The sequence below is a fragment of the Talpa europaea genome, assembly GCF_964194135.1.
Source record: "Talpa europaea genome assembly, chromosome: X".
NCBI lineage: Eukaryota > Metazoa > Chordata > Mammalia > Eulipotyphla > Talpidae > Talpa > Talpa europaea.
The window spans coordinates 54,169,855-54,189,689 of NC_140081.1; the positions used below are offsets into that span (position 1 = coordinate 54,169,855).

The following is a 19,835-nucleotide window of genomic DNA, read 5'->3' on the forward strand; positions in this document are numbered from 1 at the left end:
GAAAATATTTGCATACCATACATCTGACAAGGGAATGATATCAAAGATTTACAAAGAGTTCATCAATCTCCACACAGCTTTCCACAGTGGTTGGACCAGTTTGCACTCCCACCAGCAGTGCAGGAGAGTTCTTTTTTCTCCACATCCTCGTCAACATTTGTTGTTGCTAGTTTTTTTAATACATGCCATTCTCACTGGTGTGAGATGGTGTCTCATTGTAGTTTTGATTTGCATTTTCCTGATTGCAAGTGATGTTGAACATTTTTTCATATGCCTGTTGGCCATTTGTATTTCCTCTTTGGAGAAGTTTGTTCAATAAATGGTGCTGGGAAAACTGGGTCGCTACATGTGAAAGAATGAAACTTGACAACTACCTCACACCATGCACAAAAACCAACTCAAAATGGATTAAAGAACTAGACATAAGACCTGAAACCATAAAATATATAGAAGGAAATATAGGCGAGACACTACATGGCATGCACCTCAAAGTCATCTTTACAAACACATCACCCAAAGCAGTGACAGTGAAGGCAAAGATAAACAGCTGGGACTATACCAAATTACAGAGCTTCTGCACAGCAAAAGAGACAATAATCAAAACAAAGAAACTCCACCGACTGGGAGAAAATTTTTGCACACAACACTAATGATAAGGGACTGATCACAAAAATCTACAAAGAGCTGATGAAACTCAACAAAAATAAAGAAAATAATCCAGTCAAAAACAGACAGAAGTGCTTATAATTCATTTTTTAAAAGAGTTATTTATACAAGAACTGGGGTAAAGGCCAGATGTGCAGGAGGGTGAGAGGATTCACTAGACAGAGTGGAGAACAGAACAGGCAGACTGACTGAAATACACTGCTGAGGGGAGCAGTGGGTGAGACAGGAGAGGTCTGCTGTGCCATGTCGGTATCTCCATGGCCAGGCAGGATAGAAACCAGCACTGCAGAGGCTGCGGACAGATTCACAGTACTGTGCTCAACCGCCTGCATCACCAGAGAGACCCTCTACCCATAAGTTAAAAAAATACTAATTAGAAAGGAAGCCTGTACTAGCTCCATAACTATATGGAAACCATTTATGTGCCCAAAACAAGATGAGTAGATCAGCAAGAATTGGTACATATACACAATAGATTAGTATTCAGCAAGCCAAACAAGATAAAATCATGCCTTTTGCAGCAGTATGAAGGAGTTGGAAGAGATAATGCTAAGTGATACAAGACAAAAGGAGAAAAGACAAATCCCTGATGCTGTCACTAATATGTGGTATATAGAGAAACAAAACTAAGAACCAGAGAAAGACAACCTTAAAAGATAACCCTTGAAAACTGACTAAAGAAGTGAAAGATACTTTCCAAAAGGGAAAAAGTATGGAGGAGGAGAAGGAACAAAGAAAGAAGAAAACACAATGCAGTTGGTGACAGACTCTATGAGTTTGTGGTAGGTACCCTATGGATTGCAATAACTAAAGTGGATAATCCTAATAGAATCACAATTTAAAAAATAGATAATTATTTTTAAATCACAGGACTATAGATGTATAGATCCCAAACTTCAAACTATAACACAAAGTTATCTAATCAAAACAGTATGGCATTTGTACAAAAAGAGATGCATAGACAAATGTAATTGGGAACTCAGAAATAAGTCTAATCTTATATGAACAGCTGTGAAAATAAAACAAAGTGTATACAATGGATAAATGAAACTCTTAAACAAAGGTGTAGATACCTGAAAAGACATATATAAAAGAATTAAACATGATCATTATCCCAATTAACTCAAAATGGATTAAAAACTTGGATGTAAGACATGAAACCATAAAATATACAGAAGAAAACTTAGACAAAGCATTCCATTAACAATGGCTTCAGTGATGTCTTTCGAGACTAGGCTCCAATCAAGCAAAACAAATGCAAAAATAAACAAAAAGTTTGATGTATTAAACTAAAGAAGCTTCTGCACAGCAAAAGAAACTATCATTAAAAAAAAAAAAAGACACCCGGGGGCCTCCCTGGTGGCACAGGTAGTTGAGCGCTGAGCATGAAGCTGTCCGCAGCCTCTGCAGCCCTGGTTTGATCCCGGCCGGCCAGTGAGGGTCCCATATGGTGTGTAAGACCTCTCCTGTTGTGCCCGCTGCTCCCCTCAGCAGTGTATTTCATCAGTCTGCCTGTTTTGTTCCCCGCTCTGTCTCTGGTGAATCCTCTCACCCTCCTGCGCATCTGGCCGGTACTCCAATTCTTCTATAAATAAATAAATCTTGAAAAAAAAAAAAAGAAAAGACACCCAGGCCTCCCTGGTGGTGCAGGCGGTTGAGTGCAGCGCTGTGAAGCTGTCCACAGCTTTGTGGCAGGAGTTCAATCCCTGGCCCACCAGAGAGCAACTCACATGGTGCAGCAGACCTTTCCTGTCTCACTTCCTACTTCCCTCAGCAGTGTATTTTGGCATATCTGCCTGTTCTGCTCCCCACTCTCTGGTGAATCTCTCAAATCCCCTTGATTCTGGCCTGTACCCCACTTCTAAAAAAAAAGACACCCTACTGAATGTTAGAAGCATTTGCACACAATATATGAGACAAAGGGTTGATATCCAGGATCTACAAAGAACTCATCCAAATCAACAGAAACAAAACAAAGAAATGAAAAAGTGGCAAAGGAGCTAAACAGACTCTCTTCTCCAGTTAAGACATAAAGAAGCCCAGAGAGCACATGAAAAACACTCATCATTTATCAAGAGGAAAATTCAAATCAAACTACAAAAAGATACCACCTCAAATATGAGAGAATGTACCATATCAAAATCTTGAAACAGCAAGTGTTAGTGAGGGTGTGGAGAAGAAGGAACCCTCATTGACTGGAGATGGTACTGGAGACTGGTCCAGCTTCTCTGAAAAAGTATGAAAGTTTCTCAAAGCATTAAAAATAGATCACGACATAATCCAGCAATTCCATTCCTAGGTAGCTACCAAAAACACTAATTTGAAGGGATATATGTACTCTTATGTTCACCGCAGTACTATTTACAAGGTAGGATACAACCTAAGTGCCCAATGACAATGAGTAGACAATAAAGATGTATATACACACAATTCAATACTATTCAGCTATTTAAAAAAGGTATGACATGCCCCCAAAATATGACTAATTGAAGCTTCCAGGGGGTAGAGTGGGTGTGGGAAGCAAACAGGAAAATGTGGCCCAATGGACTGCAGTGGAGGATTGTGAGTGCTTTTTTGATGGGCATAGTTTTGTAACATATCTCTGGAAAGGTTGTAAATGTATATACTGAAATCATGTATAGGGGTATAAACAAACATTGCTGCAATAAAAATATAATTAAAAAATAAATGGACAAACTAAGAAACTTAAACTGAGCAAATAAGAAAATGGTAATAAACACTTAAATTTCAGTAATCACCTAAAACACAAATTTCTTGAGTTTGACAATTAAAAGGCATAGAGTGGCTAAGTTTATTTGAAAAAAAAAGTCCAACCTTTTGATGTTTACGAGAAACTCATTTATCCACCAAAGATAAGCACAGACTGAATGGCTGGAAAACAATCCTACAAGCAAATGGCAAGCAAAAAAAGGTCAGGAACAGCTATATTTATATTAGCTAAAATAAATTTCCAAAATAAAATGGTAATAAGAAATAGAAGTGTCTATTACATTATGATTAATGGCCTAATATATCAAGAAGAAATAAAATGAACAAATATATATGCATCAAATGAAGGAGCATCAAGATACATTAAGACAATTTTTAGTAGAACTCTACAGAGATATTGATAACTACACAACAAAACTAAGAGATTTTAATACCCAACTTAACAACTATGGGCCGATCAATAAGATGGAAAATAAATACAGAAATTGCAGCCTTAAATGAAAAGCTAGACCCAATAGGTTTAGCAGGTATCTGTAAAATATTCCACCCAGAAACATCAGAAGACACATTACTTTCAAGTGCACAAAGAATATATTTATGGACAGTAGGATGTAACACAATTCAATTGTCAATACATTTAGAAAGACAGAAATCATACTAAGTACTTTTTTTGACCATAATGCCATAAAGTTAAAAACCAACTATTAAACATGAAAACTCTGGAGACAAAACAACATGTTGCTTAATACCGTGGTTTAGGGAGGTAATTAAAATTAAAAAATGCCTTAATACAAATGAAGTAAAGAAAATATGAGAACACATGGGATGCATCAAAAACTGTCTTCACAGGGAAGAAAACTGCCATATATTCACAGATAAAAAAAGCAAGAAAATCCCAACTAAACAACTTAATATTACAGTTTGAGCAATTTGTGAAAGAGAACCAAACAAAACCCAACATTAGTAAAAGGAGGTAAATAAAAATAATGGTGGAAATACAGTATAGTGAAATTATAAAGACCATACAAAAGACAAATGAAACTAAGAATTGTTTATTCAAGAATACAAACAAAATTGATCAACACTTAATTTAACAAAGAAGAGAGAAAACAATAAACGATTAGAAAGGAAAGAGCAGAAATTACCATAGATGGTATAGAAATTCAAAGGATCATAAAAGAATATAGTATACAAGACTAAATCAGAAAAAACAGGAGTACTGAAAAAAACAATCACAGGTGTGGAAATCGAAACAATAATCAAAAATGTAATGTCTCCAAAAATTAAAGTTCAAGGCAAGGTAGCTGTAAAAGTGAATTCTACCAAACATTTAACTAAGAACTTATACCCATCTTGATTTGTAAAAACTGAAGAGCAAATGCTCTCTAACACATTTTATGATACCAACATTATTTTAATACCAAAATCAGACAAAAACTGCACAAGAAAAGGATACTGCCCCTCACGAATATTAATGGAGAAATCTTCCACAAAATACTAACAAATCTAATTCAGCAATGCTAGAATGATTACACATTGTAATCAAGTGGAATTCATTCCACAGATGTAAGGATAGTGTAACGTACATAAATCAATCTTTGTAACACATATCAACAAAAGAAAAATAAATATAATATCAACAGATATCAGAGGAACCTTTATTAAGATTCAGCATACATTAATAGTAAAAGTTCTGAACTACACATGAATATAAGAAACCTACCTCACCATAATAAAGGCCATGCATCACAAACCTACAATCAACGCAATATTAATAGTGAAAACTGAGATTTTTTTTCCCTTTAAGATCAGGAACTAAACAACAACTCCCACTCTAACCATTCCTGTTTAACTCAATATTAGAGATTTTAGCTAGAACAACCAGATAACAATAGGAAATAAGTGGAAGCCAGACTGGAAAATATAAAGTGAAACTATCATTTGTAGGCTAGATGTTATAAAATATAGAAAACACTAAAGACTCCACCAAAAAGCTATTAGAAACAGTAAATGAATACAGCAAATAGGGAAGTTACAAAATCAATATGCAAAAATATGTTGCATTTTATACTCAAATAATGAACAAGAAGAAAGAGAAATAAAGAAAATAGTTCAATTCACAATGGCATTGAAAAGAATTAAAAAGTTAGGAATAAACCTAACCAACAAAGTAAAGAAGGTATACAATATACATGGAAACAAGTATCAATATAGTCAAAATGACTATTCTACTAAAAGCAACATATAGATTTAATAATTCCAATAATATTCTTCACAGAAATAGAACAAAAATATTAACATTTACATGAAACTTTAAAACATGTCGAATATCTAAAGGAATCCTGAGAAAAATAAATTGAGGAACCATATTACCTGTCCTTCAGCTATATTATAAAGCAACAGTAATTAAAACAACTTGATATTGGAAGAAAAAGAGATCACATGAATCAATGGAACAGAATCAAAAGTTCAGAAATAAATGCACACATATATTAGTGATCAAGGAGCTACCACCATACAAAAGATAAAGTATTTTTAGCAAGTGGTGCTAGTTAAACTAGATGGCCACATATAAAAGGCAACTTGGATCATTCTCTTACTCCAAATACAAAATAAATTCTGAGGTGGGGATGGGGGATCCTACAGTTCTATAACGGAAATGAGGAAACCAATATAATCAATAAAATATTTAAAAATAAATTCTAAATGGATTAAAAACTTACATAGAAAATGCAACAACAAACAGAAGAAAACAATGGCAATACATTCATGACATCAGTGATAAAGATGATATTTGGAGATACACCCCTATGACAAGGGAAATAAAAACAAAAATAAACAATGGAAAATACTTCCATAAAAAAACCTTTTACACAGTAAAAGAAAATGTAGGACATTATACTGACTGGGAGAAAATATTCATGCATTGCACTACAGACAAGGGATAAATAACTGACGTACACAAAAATCATATTCAAATTAACAATTAAAAAAACCCAATTAATAAATGGATAATAGATCTGAACAGTTTGCCAAAAAGAATAGTCAATAGTCCATTCGATATATAGGAAAATGTTTATCATCACTTTTAATAAGGTAGATGCAAGTTAAAAATCACAATAAGATTTCATCTCACACCTGTGAGAACTGCACATATTAAAAAGAAGTCTGCCAATAACATTTGCTATAGAGAATGCAAAGGAAGTTGAACCCTATCATATTGTCAGTAGAAATGTAAACTGGTGCAGCCATAGTGGAAAGAAATCTGGATTTACTTTAAAAGTCTAAAAATGGAAATATGATGGCACATCAATCCCATTTGGGGGAATCTATGCAAAGAATATGAAACCATCAATTCAATAAGTTATATGCTGAAAATGTTTACTCCAGCATTATTTATAGTGACTAGGACATTAACACAATCTAAATCCCCACTGATATATGACTGGCTTAAGAAAATGTTATATACACACAACAGAAAATTATTTATCTTTAAGGAAACAAAAATATTGGCATTTAAAGCAAAATGAAAGTAATTTGAGGGAATTATGTGTAGTAAAATAACTCATAATGACAAAGACAAATATTGGACGTTTATATAGCAGATGCTTCAAATAAAGCTAAATACTTATAAAAACTAGCAGACACTAAAAAGCAAAGGTTTCTGAGCTTAAGAGGAAGAAGGGTGGGTCAAGCTGAAAGGGTGAGAAGAGTATAATCAATGGTGATGGGGACAAATATCCAGAAAATAACAAAATTGGGTAGGGGTGGGGGGCTAAGGTAGGGGGCAAGAATAAATAAAATAGTATTGATAATTCCTATACTGTTCTGATGTGGTCTGCAGTGGACCTCCCATGATTTTGAAAGGAAAAAAAGGTTTGTTTTTTTTTTTTTTTTAAAGAAAAAACGTGGTGACAGTAATGTTGTATCCCTTTCTTTTCAAACAACAAAATTTCCACAACAAAATAAAAGCCTGAAAAATATTTAAAGAAGACTTTGTTGCAGTACTAATCTAATTTCTCTGGCATGGGACCTTTCCTTGTCCCAGAATAGGCTTTTGGAAACAGAGGATTTAAAAATAATATTGTTAAGAAGTAACACTGCTGGGCTTGCACTTCATTAGCTGTAACCCCTTTATCTTACTTAAGAGTACCCCAGAACTCTTATATAACAGGTCAGTAATTTAATATTCTCAGTTGTCAATTCAAAGCCTGTAATGACCTTGCTGTGCTGAGTTATTAACCCAGGATTAAAGGAGGGAGCCCCAAAATCAATATAGGCCTTTTGAAATATAAATGGCACGTAACTAATATGCTATTACATCAGTGCCAACATATAAAGAAGAGAATAAAAACAGCGTTAACTAATTAGTTATATCTATAGCCTTCCCTATATTGAGATTTATTTGGATGTTCTCTATAAAATACATGAGGACACAAAAAGTAATTCATTGTAGGTGGCATCATTTATATATAATTTTATGAAGGTATATGTCACAGAATTAAGGGACAAATATAACTAAAACTTACTCCTTGACAATGAAGATAGTCAACTGTCTTAGTTATTACAAACAGTACATCACTTGCTTCCCGTTCTGTGAAACATTTTTGTTTCAGAATACGGTCAAGTAGCTCTCCTCCTTTCATTAAATCCGTAACAAGGTAAACATATCTACCATCATCATAAACCTAAAAAAGGAATACATATTTAAACACATTATTATTTATAATTACAGTTTTGAAATATTTAAATTATATTTACTTCATTTTTCCAGTGAACCTCTAGTGTTAAAAAAGACATTAATACCACAGTATTAATCATCAACCCAAAGTCAGTTTTGTTATGTTCCCTTCAAATTAACTTCCCTGTGTCTGTGAACATCACTATAACTATTGATTCATTATGACTTGTAATACTGGTCACCTTTGATTCCTCTCCTATATTCCTGCATTAAACTTTCCATTGCTTTAAGTACTCCTTTATTGTTAATGCAGTACAGGCTATACTGAAGAATGAACCGGGTAAACAACTTCCTACACATCCTGTGAGATTATGTAAACATAAAATTTTAACTTCTGGGAAGTTTTGCATTATAATTCATGAAAGGATATAAATGGAAAAATAGGATTCTATGCTTTCAATTGGCATCTATCTCATTTTGTACTATATGATAGCCATTTTTCTTCCCTAAAAGTAAGTTTCCTTCTGGCTGCAATTATGTATTTTAATACCCTTCAAACAAAGCACAGCAAAAATAATTCTGAGACTCTGTGAAAATATACTGGATACCTACCACAAAGTTTGGGGAAAGGGAGAGGGGAATAGAATATTGACACTGGAGCTTTGCTGGAGGAGGAATAAAGAATATGGATATATCTAGGTGTGAAACTGTACTCCCAAAATTATAGTTATATAAGTGATGAGCAAATCAATAACATTTGAAGAAAAAAAATGGATATTTTCTTTTTTTTTTTATAGAGGCATGTTTGATTTATTTATTTATTTCTTTGTTTGTTTGTTTTGTTTATACATACACTGGGTACAGTCAGAAGCGCGGGAGAGTGAGAGAATTCACCAGAGCCAGAGTGGGGAGCAGAGCAGGCAGAAGGACCAAAGTACACTGCTGAGGGGAGCAGCAGGCGTCAGGAGAGGTCTGCACACCATGTGGGACCCTTCTCCGGTGGCCGGGGAGCAGCTGGGGATTGAACCGGCGCCGCAGAGGCTGCGGGCAGCTTCGAAACCCAGCGCTCAACCACTGCGCCACCAGGAAAGCCCCATATAATGGATATTTTCAATGTCACAGAAAAATATCCTCCACACAGTCCACTGCCTGACATGATACTCAAGTATTTGTTGACTTCAAATACTATATTAAGGGCCTCCCTGGTGGTGCACGGGGTTAAGCACCGCACTATGAGCAATCTGCAGCCTCTGCAGCTTGAGTTCATTCCCCACCCAGCCAGGGAGCAACCGACATGGCACAGCAGACCTCTCCTGACTTGCCCGCTGCTCCCCTCAGCAGTGTATTTCAGTCAGTCTGCCTGTTCTGTGCCCCAGTCTGTCTCTGGTGAATCCTCTCCCCTGCCCCGCCATCTCTGGCCTGTACCCCAGCTCTTGTATGCATAAATAAATCAATCTTTTAAAAAAGTTGAAAAAAAAAAATACTATATTAAGAAGAATAAATAAAAATGTGTATTTCAGATTAATTTATTTTTAAATGAAGCACCTTTCTCTTACATTATTGTTAATTTTGGACTGTAAATAATTTCTCCCCTCAGGTGTGTTACCACAGTTCTCCCACTGACAGTAAATTAATCTTAAATAAAACAAAACACTACTGTGGTGGGATGAAGAGAGCACAATGGATTATGTTAGAGGATTATGGGTACTTTGGTGGTGGGAGAGCTACAGTGACCACAACTGAGGGGAGAAATTCGATAGTTTAAAAATATTACAAAGTACTTTATTAAAAAAACTAAATATAAAAAATAAAAATATTTATAATCTTTTACTCAGAGATACACACAGAGTACTGTTTAAAGATTTAAATCAAAATGCATATATTATCAGAAATAAAATTATCATGCTGAGGATTAATATTCTTCTCTATAGAGAAAAGATCATTATTTTCTCACATGAAATGTCAACATTCTATAATATTTATTAACATGACTTATATGTTCATTTTAAAAAACTACAGATTAATGCTATTTTATTCAAGTAGTAATCCATAATGCTATAGCCAATTAGTAGACAATTGAGAAAGTAAAATTTTACAGAATCTGGCAATTCCCAATCTCCTTTATCTTCTATTGTTTATAGCATTAAAGAATAATAAATGCTTCTGGTTAGGGACCTCCCGGGTGGCACAGTGGGTTGAGTGCAGTGCTGTGAAGCTGTTTACAGCCTCTGCAGCGCGGGTTTGATCCCCAGCCGGCCAGGGAGACACCCAGATTGCGTGGCAGACCTCTCCTGTCTTGCCTGCTGCTCCCCTCAGCAGTGTTTTTGGTCTGTCTGCCTGTTCTGCTCCCTGCTCTGTCTCTGGTGAATTCTCTCACTCTCCCATGCCTCCGGCCTGTACCCCAGTTCTTGTATAAATAAATAAATCTTTAAAATAAATAAATAAATGCTTCTGGTTATAATGTTAACTAGTTAGCCAGCCAGCATATACCCAAGACTTCAGGAAACCTGCATTTACCAACAATCATAGTTCCTTTTAGAAGTTATAAAAAAGGTAGGAGTAGAATCATAATGGGAAAAAAAGTGACAAATTTAGGAGTCATGAGATTTTGTGGCTTGAAAGTAAATTTACCATGAACAGAAAAAGTTTCAATAAAAAATATAGCTAAGTCATAACTAGGTTAGTTGATACAGAGATGTTTAAATACCTACATCCTTTAGAGAAATAATGTTGGGATGTTGTCCATAACGCATCAAAATTTCAATTTCTTCTGAGGGATCTCTCTTACTTTTGTCAATGATCTAAGAAGTAAGATAAGAAAAATCTCAGAGGAAAACAAATTATGATTTTGTAATCTCAAAATAAATGGACTATTTGCAATTTGGTTATATTTTTAAGCAAATATTTAAAATTCAAGAGTGGTAACTGTCATATTATTTTAACATTTAAAAATTTCCTATAACTGAAAATTAATTTAAAATACAGTACTCTCCTTAACATTTTATGTGATCCAAATGTGATAGCAAGTGTCACAACTGCTCGATTTTAACATACTACACTAAAATAAAATTGTTCGAAAACAGGACATTCATGAAAAACACCATCCCTCTGAAATAGTCTTGAAAAGAAATTCAAACTGAAAATATTAAATCTCAAGAGCTCTTTCAGATCATATTAGCTCTGCTATATCCACTTGCTCTACTTAAATGTCTCAATGTGCAATTAACTTACATATATAAGACAAAAAAAAAGTTAGACAGAGAAAATACCTTCACTGCAAATTCCATGTGGGTAGCTGTATGTATGCATCTCTTGCAAACAGAATAGGAGCCAACACCAATATCCTCTTTCAATTCATATACTTCACCAAACTGTGCAGCATTTCCATTTATCTGTTTTTTGCAAGAAAAAAAAAAGTAAAATACTAAGGAGAACAAAATTGTTTCACGTTTGTTTATCTTTTCTACTAAATATAACTTTGAATCTTTAAACAATTAAGAAAAATTCATTCTAGAGCAGTTTCACCAGTTTTTATATATGGTTAAAGCAGTTACTAAACTAATCCTAAATTGTAGGTTTTCCAATTCCCCAAAGCCAGTACAATAAATCAAGTAGTTTATACATCGCCATTCCATTTTTTTGCAAAAAGAGATTATATAAATATAACTGAAGGTTACTACATTTTGCTTGCTTCCAAAACATATGAAGATATCTTTCATTCATTACTAGATAGAGAAAACAATGAAGAAGTTAACAACCTCTTTAAAAATATTGTACATTCAGTAGCAATAACCAAAAGAAATAATTAGCCCTAAAGTGGATAATCTGGAGTCCAATGAAGTGGTAGCAGAGTGAAGATTCTGGGTTCACACCCTTCAGATACCCACAAATAAATTGCAGTAAAACAAAGCCAAAAACTCTTCAGGAAAAAATACACCACTACACCACCACAGCACACAGCAGGAGCAACAGTCTGGCAGAAAACAGTAGAAACTTTATGTATAGTGATAACAGGGCAATATAAATCACAAAAGGGAGGCAGCAGCTGTTTGAAGAGCCACATACAGCTGGGGCCACAGACCTCAGATTGCTGGCTTGAGCCTAAGGCTCTTTTTTTTTTAAGATTTTTTTATTTTTTATTTATACAAGTGTTGGGGTACAGGCCAGATGCGCAGGAAGGTGAGAGGATTCACCAGAGACAGAGCAGGGAACAGAAAAGGCAGAATGACCAAATACACTCCTGAGGGGAGCAGTGGGCGAGACAGGAGAGGTCTGCTTCGCCATTCGGGATTCTTGCAGGATGGCTGGGATTGAACTCACACTGCAGAGGCTGCGAACAGCTTCACAGCGCGACGCTCAACCACCTGTGCCACCAGGGAGCCCCCTGAGGCTCTTTTTAAAAATTAATTAATTGATTAAATCTTTTATCTTATATTGTTTTTCATTTTTGTACACTATTAGATTTCCCCCATCAGATGTAGTCTCCATAATATTCTAATCACCACAGCACTAGTGAACTATCACCATAGTCCCTTGTGTTCTTTCCTCCCACCTTTGACCCCTCTCCCTCACCCTCCCCTGCTGTATGCCTCAGATCTAGGGTCTGCCTGCAAGTTTTGTCTTTTTCCTGACCCTTTGTTAAGTTTCCCTATATCCCAACTATAAGTGAAACCATTCAATATTTTTCTTTTTCCTTCTGACTTATTTCACCCACATAATCCCTTACAGCTTCATCCATGTTGCTGCAAATAGTATATCTTTTCTGATCACTGAGTAGTATTCCATTGTGTATATATACCACATCTTCCTGATCCAGTCATCTGTTCTGGAGTATTTAGCTGATTTCAATATCTTAGTTATTGTAAATAGTGCTGCAATAACATAGGAGTGCCGGTTTCTTTTCAAATTAGTGTTTTTGTGTCCTTGGGTAAATTCCAAGGGTGAAATTACTGGAAACATAAAACATATAGAAGAAAACATAGGCAAAACACTCTTAGAAACATTTAAGAGGACTCATTTCTAAATGCAAATAAAATGAAGGACAAGATAAACAGCTGGAACTATATCAATCTAAAAAGCATCTGTACAGCAAAAGAGAAGGTAACCAAAACGAAGAGAAACCCCACTGAATGGGAGAAAGTATTTGTACCCCATACAACTGATAAGGGACTGATGTCAAAACTCTACAATAAGTCTACTACACAGGTTAAGAAAAAATAAGAAAACCACCCAGTCAAAAAATGGGAAGAGCTAAAAAGACACTTCTCCAAAGAAGAAATACAAATGGCTAACAAGGACATGAAAAAATCTTCAACATCACTTAGAACCAGAGAATTGCAAATCAAAACCACAGTAAGATACCACCTCACACCAGTGAGAATGGCCCATATTGAAAAAAAAAAAAAAGGCAACAACAAATGCTGGCAAAGATGGAGAAAAAGGAAACCATTTACACTGCTATGGGATTGCAAACTGGTCTAGCCAGTATGGAAAGCAGAGTGGAGGATCCTCAAAATACAAAAAATGGATCTTAGGCTCTTATATGGAATAGTCAGAACATGAATAAGCCCAAAGAACCGGGTCAGAGCATCTCATAGACTCTCCTGCTCAATGCCTGGGATGAACTAATTCAAACAGTTGCCAACCCCCAATTCCAGAGCTAAAACAAAACAAAACCACTTCAACAAACTATATAGAGTTTAAGCTCCTGTCAACAATATGAGCAAACATTGCAGGATAAGTCTCTGTCCTGGGAAAGAAAACAACCCCTAGTCCATGACCTCATACCAACTACAATCCATGCCAAGTGTGGCATCTAGCAATTTAAAATAGCCTAAAGAGGAAGTAGACAAGACACTAAAAGAGACACTAAGGCTGAGGACCTGGTCTTGAGAAGGGCATAGCCAAGGACACTCACCACACAATTCTAGCATCCAAAATACTATAGAAACTTGAAATTCTTAAACTTACTGAAGGTGATCCTTTGGTGCCCTACTACCCTAGTCCTCTTCTACACTGCCAGTGCCAGTCCTCAGATTACTGTAATAAGTGCAAAGAGGACAATCTGAAAATCTATTCCTATTACATCCCATAAAGAAAGTAAAATTAGAAGACAAAAGAACACACTACAAATGCTGAACAAATAAAAACCTTAGAGGTGCCCTAACCCATCAGAACTACAAAAGATGACAGGAGTTCAAGGTAACTGCTTAACAATGTTTTTAGAATGTAAAAAGAAATATATATATATATATATATATATATATATAATGAAGTAAAATATGAGGCACTTTCGATTAGAAATAATGAAGTTAAGAAATACTAGCCAGGGCCTCCCCAGTGGCACAGCGGTTGAGCACTGGGTTGCGAAGCTGCCTGCAGCCTCTGCAGCACCGGTTCGATCCCTGGCCACCAGGGGAAGGTCCCACATGGCGCACAGACCTCTCCTGCCCCCCGCTGCTCCCCTCAGGAGTGTACTTCATCAATCTGCCTGTTCTGGTCTCCACTCTGACTCTAGTGAATTCTTTCACCCTCCCGCGCTTCTCACTGTACCCAGTGCTTGTATAAATAAATAAATATCTTTAAAAATAAATAAATAAATAATAGCCAATTTAAAAATACAGATGAGGGCCCCAAGAGCAGACAAAAAGAAACAATGGAGAGAATTAATGAGATGAAAAACACAATTTTGAAAAACACACAAATAGAACATAATTCCCACATAATGGGGGTCCCAGAGAAGAAAAAGAAAAATCCAGACAATTAATTTAAAGAAATAGCTAGTGAAAACAATCTCAATCTGGGAAATGAACTAGATATTGCGATCTAAGAGGTCCAGTGAGTCCAACCAAAAATAGTACAAGACCAATTCATAACAAGACACACTATAATAAAGCTGTTGAAAACTAATGACAAGCACAGAATATCAAAAACTTCAAGAGAAAAAAAGAGGTAACCTAAATGTGAACACCAAACAGACTGTTAGCAGATATTTAGGTAGGAAAATTATAAGCACCAAGGGATTGGGATATACATATATATATATATAAGATTTATTTATTTATTTTTATTTATTTATTTATTTATACAAGCACTGGGTACAGTCAGAAGTGCGGGAGGGTGAGAGAATTCACCAGAACCAGAGTGAGGAGCAGAACAGGCAGAAGGACCAACATACACTGCGGAGGGGAGCAGCAGGCGGCAGGAGAGGTCTGCGCACCATGTGGGACCCTCCTCCGGTGGCCGTGGAGCAGCCAGGGATCGAACCGGCGCTGCAGAGGCTGCGGGCAGCTTCGCAACCCAGTGTTCAACTGCTGCGCCACCAGGGGAGGCCCGGGATTTATTTAAAGTACTTATCAATAAACGAAGTTGAGAAAACTGGACCACCACATGCAAAAAAATGAAACTAGACCACTACCACTCACTGTGCACAAAAATCAACTTAAAATGGATAAAAGAACTGGATATAAAACCTGAAACCATAAAATACATAGAAGAAAATATATGTAAAACACACAAGACATACATCACACTTAACATCTTTAAAGACTCATCACACAAAGCAAAGAAAGTCAAGGAAAAGATAAACACCCGGGATTACATCAAACTGGAATATTTCTTCACAGCGAAAGAGACAGTAACCAAAACAAAGAGACACCCCACTGACTGTGAAAAAATCTTTGCACCCCAGTCAACTGATAAGGGACTGATCACAAAGATATACAAAGAACTCAGAGGACTCAACAAACACAAAATAAACAATCCAGTCAAGAAATGGGCAGAAGAACCTAAAAGACATTTCTCCAAAGAGGAAATGCAAATGGTCAACAGGCATATGAAAAAATGTTCAACATCCCTTATCATCAGGTAAATGCAAATCAAAACCACATTGAGATACCACCTTACACCAGTAAGAATGGCACATATCCAAAAAAAAAAAAATAAAAAAAAAAAAAGCAACAACAAATGTTGGTGAGGATGTGGTGACAAAGGAACTCTCCTACATTGCTGGTGGGACTGCAAACCACTATGGAAAGCTGTCTGGAGGTTCCTCAGTCTACTAAAAATGGATCTACCATATGACCTGACAATTCCACTACTAGGGATCTACCCAAAGGACACAAAAATATTGATTCAAAAGAACACCTGTACCCCTATGTTAATTGCAACACTATTTACAATATTTAAAACCTGGAAACAACCCAGATGCCCAAAAATAGATGACTGGATCAAGAAGATGTGGCATACATATACAGTGGAATATTATTCAGCAATCAAAAAGATAAACTCATGTCATTCGCAGCAACATGGATGGAGCTAGAAGGAATTATGCTCAGTGAAATAAGCCAGGGGGGAAAAAGAAAAAAAAAATCGGATGGTTTCACTTATAGCAGGAATATAGGGGAACCAAATAAGACATTAGTGTAAAAAAATAACAGTGCAAAACACAACAAAGCAAAAACAGACAATTATAAATCAGATACCTACTACAGGGGAGGAGGCAGGATCAGAGGGAGGAAGGGAGGAACACAGGGGAATGAGGTGATGGTGCAAGGGTGCATTGGTGAAGGAAATTCTATGGGGACTACACCTGAGGGGATGAGGGGAAGCAAATATTGTTTAAAAATGAACAATGATGTAAAAAAATTTAGAAAATAATTAAAAAAAATAAAATACTTAAAAAGAATTCTAGCCAAGTATCCTTTACCCAGCAAGATTAACATGCAAGGGCCTCCCTGGTGTCGCAAGGGGTTAAGACACAGCCTATGAATCAGTCGAGGGCCACTGCAGCCCGAGTTCGATCCCCAACCAGGGAGCAACCCACATGACACAGCAGACCTCTCCTGACTCACCTGCAGCTCCACTCAGCAGTGTATTTCAGTCAATCTGCCTGTTCTGTTCCCCACTCTGTCTCTGGTGGATCCTCCCACCCCCCAAGCCTGTGACCTCTACCCCAGTTCTTAGATGCATAAATAAATAAATCTTTAAAAAAAAAGATTAACATGCAAGACATAGGATTATGAAACTTCACTGTAAAGCACAAATGAAATTAGAAGAATTTGTCAATATGATACCTCATATGAAAGAAATTGTAAAAGGGTTATTATAACACAACAGAATAACAAATATTGAGGCAACAGACACCTAAACCACTTAACATGGAGGAAGACAAAGAGAATAAAAATATGACCCATCAGAATGGGGTAGAAGCTAGACCATCCAATGGGTGATAGAAATAGTTCACCATTTACTAATGCTAGTAGAACCCACCAATGAAAATTAATAGAAGTAACACATAAGAAAACAGAAAAGGAATTTAAACAAAAGATAACAGAAAGCCCTCAAAAACTATTAAAAAAGACAAATAAAAAAACTCAAAAAAATAAAATAACAAAATGACAAACAGCAGTTTTGCTTCAATAATCTTAAATGTAAACAGACTGAACTCACCAGTCTAAAGATACAGTGTGATGAAATGGATTTAAAAACAAAGTCTAACTTTCTAATGTATATAAGAAACTCCCCTTACCAACAAAGACAAGCACATACTTAGACTGGAAGACTTTAAGCAAATGACAAATAAACTCAGTAATAGCTATACTTATATCTGATAAAATAAGCTTCCAATTAACAAAGTAATAAGAGACAGAAATGGACATTATATTATAATTAAGGGTGTAATAGAACAAGAAAAAATAAACTCAAATATATATGAACTGAATGATGGAACATGGAGATGCACAGGACAGCTAATAACAGAACTTGAGAGTTATTGATAACACAATAATTTTAGGTGATTTTAATAACCCACTTACAAGAATGGACAGATCAATTAGATGATGAATTAATAAGGAAACAATTGCCTTATGTGAGCAGCTAGACTAAATAGTTATAACTGACATATATAGAACAGTCCTTTCAAAAACCACTTTGTGCACATTTTTTTTTCAAGTTTGCAAGGAACATCTGTAAGAATAGACCATATCTTGGAACACGAGTAAAATGTCAATAACACTATAAAGATAGAATTTACACATAGTATTCTCTCTGACCATAATGTCATAAAGTTAGAAATCAATTATCAGACAAAAACAGAAAAACATATGAATACATGGAGCCAAAACAACATGCTATTTAAAAGTTATTGTATTAAAGAGGAAATCAAAGCTCAAATTAACAAATGCATTGAGACAAATGAAAATGATGAAACAAACTACCAGAATCTCTGAGAAACAACAAAAGCAGTCTTCAGGGGGAAGATAATTACAATACAGGCCCACATTAAGAAGCAAGAAATAGGGCCTCCCCTGGTGGCTCAGGCAGTTCAGCACCACACTGTGAAGCTGTCCGCAGACTCTGCACCCCCAGTTCTATTCCGGCCAGCCAGGGAGGGTCCCATATGGTGCATCAGACCTCTCCTGTCGCGCCGGCTGCTCCCCTCACCAGTGTATTTCGTCAGTCTGCCTGTTCTGTTCCCCACTCTGTCTCTGGTGAATCCTCTCACCCTCCTGTGAATCTGGCCTGTACCCTGGTTCTTGTATAAATAAATAAATAAATCTTAAAAAAAAAACACAATAACACTCTAATCCTGCACCTAAAGCAACATGAAAAAGAGAAACGACTAAGACCCATTGTTACTGGAATGATGGAAATAATAGAAAACATTAATAAAAGGGATCACAAATGAAAGAGAGAAACCTTACAGATAACATAGAAATACAAAGCATCATAACAGACTACTATAAATGATTCTGTCCCAATTAATTTGATAGCCTTTAAGAAATGGACAAATTTCAACATCAATATAATCTACCAAGACAAAACCAGGAAGAACAAATGAATTGAACAACCTGACCAAGAGCATGCAATCTGGAATAAGAATGAATTTTATCAAATCTTTAAATAAGACTAAATGCCCTTGCTGAAACTTTTCAAAAATAAAATAAGGAATGCTTCCTAATATATTTTATGATGCCAGCATCACCCAATACCAAAATCAGACAGCACAAGAAAGGAAAATTATAGGCTCTCCCTGGAGGAACAAGGGGTTAAACACAGCACTATGAAGCTATCTACAGCCTCTGCAGCACGAGTTTGATCCTCGGGTGGCCCGGGAGCTACCCACATGGCACAGCAGACCTCCCCTGTCTCACCCACTGCTCCCCTCAACAGTGTATTTCAGTCAGTCTGCCTATTCTGTTCCCCAATCTGTCTCTGGTGAATCCTCTCATCACCCCCTCCTACCTCTGACCTGTACCCCAGTTCTTGAATCATAAATAAATCTTAAAAAGAAAGGAAAATTATAAGACAATATCCCTGAAGTACAATGATGCAAAAATTAAATAAATACCAGTGAATTTAATGCAACAGTATGTCATAAAGATTATTCAACATGACCAGTGGGATTAACAAGGGATGCAAAGATGCCTTTATATGGATAAATCAATCTATGTATTATATCATATAAAATAAGAGAAGATAATAATATGCTAGAAATTGATGCAGAAAATGTATTTTATAAGATTCAGCAGCCATTAACGAAAAAAACTCTAAACAAGATGTGAAAAGAAGAAACCTACCTCAATATAATAAAGGCCATATGTCACAAATCAACAGCCAATATATACTTAATGGTGCAAAACTGAAAGTTTTCCCCCTAAGATCAGGAGTAAAACGATGATGTCAACTGTCACCACTTCTGTTTTATTTAGTACTAGAGATTTTGGCCAGTGCTATCAGAAAAACACAGGCAATAAAG

At 35.9% G+C, this 19,835-nt stretch overlaps 1 protein-coding gene across 1 annotated transcript in view; it reads right to left on the minus strand.

Moving 5' to 3' along the window:
- Positions 1–19,835, minus strand: part of RPS6KA6 (ribosomal protein S6 kinase A6) — a gene marked incomplete at its 3' end in the record, with an annotated part of 242,802 nt that overhangs the window by 83,389 nt on the left and 139,578 nt on the right. Inside the window, exons 15-17 of the mRNA XM_084259149.1 lie at positions 11,347–11,469; positions 10,789–10,878; positions 7,926–8,084 (exon numbers count right to left, since the gene is read on the minus strand). Of these exons, the coding sequence (XP_084115275.1) occupies positions 7,926–8,084; positions 10,789–10,878; positions 11,347–11,469 (372 nt within the window). The remainder of the gene's footprint in view (positions 1–7,925; positions 8,085–10,788; positions 10,879–11,346; positions 11,470–19,835) is intronic.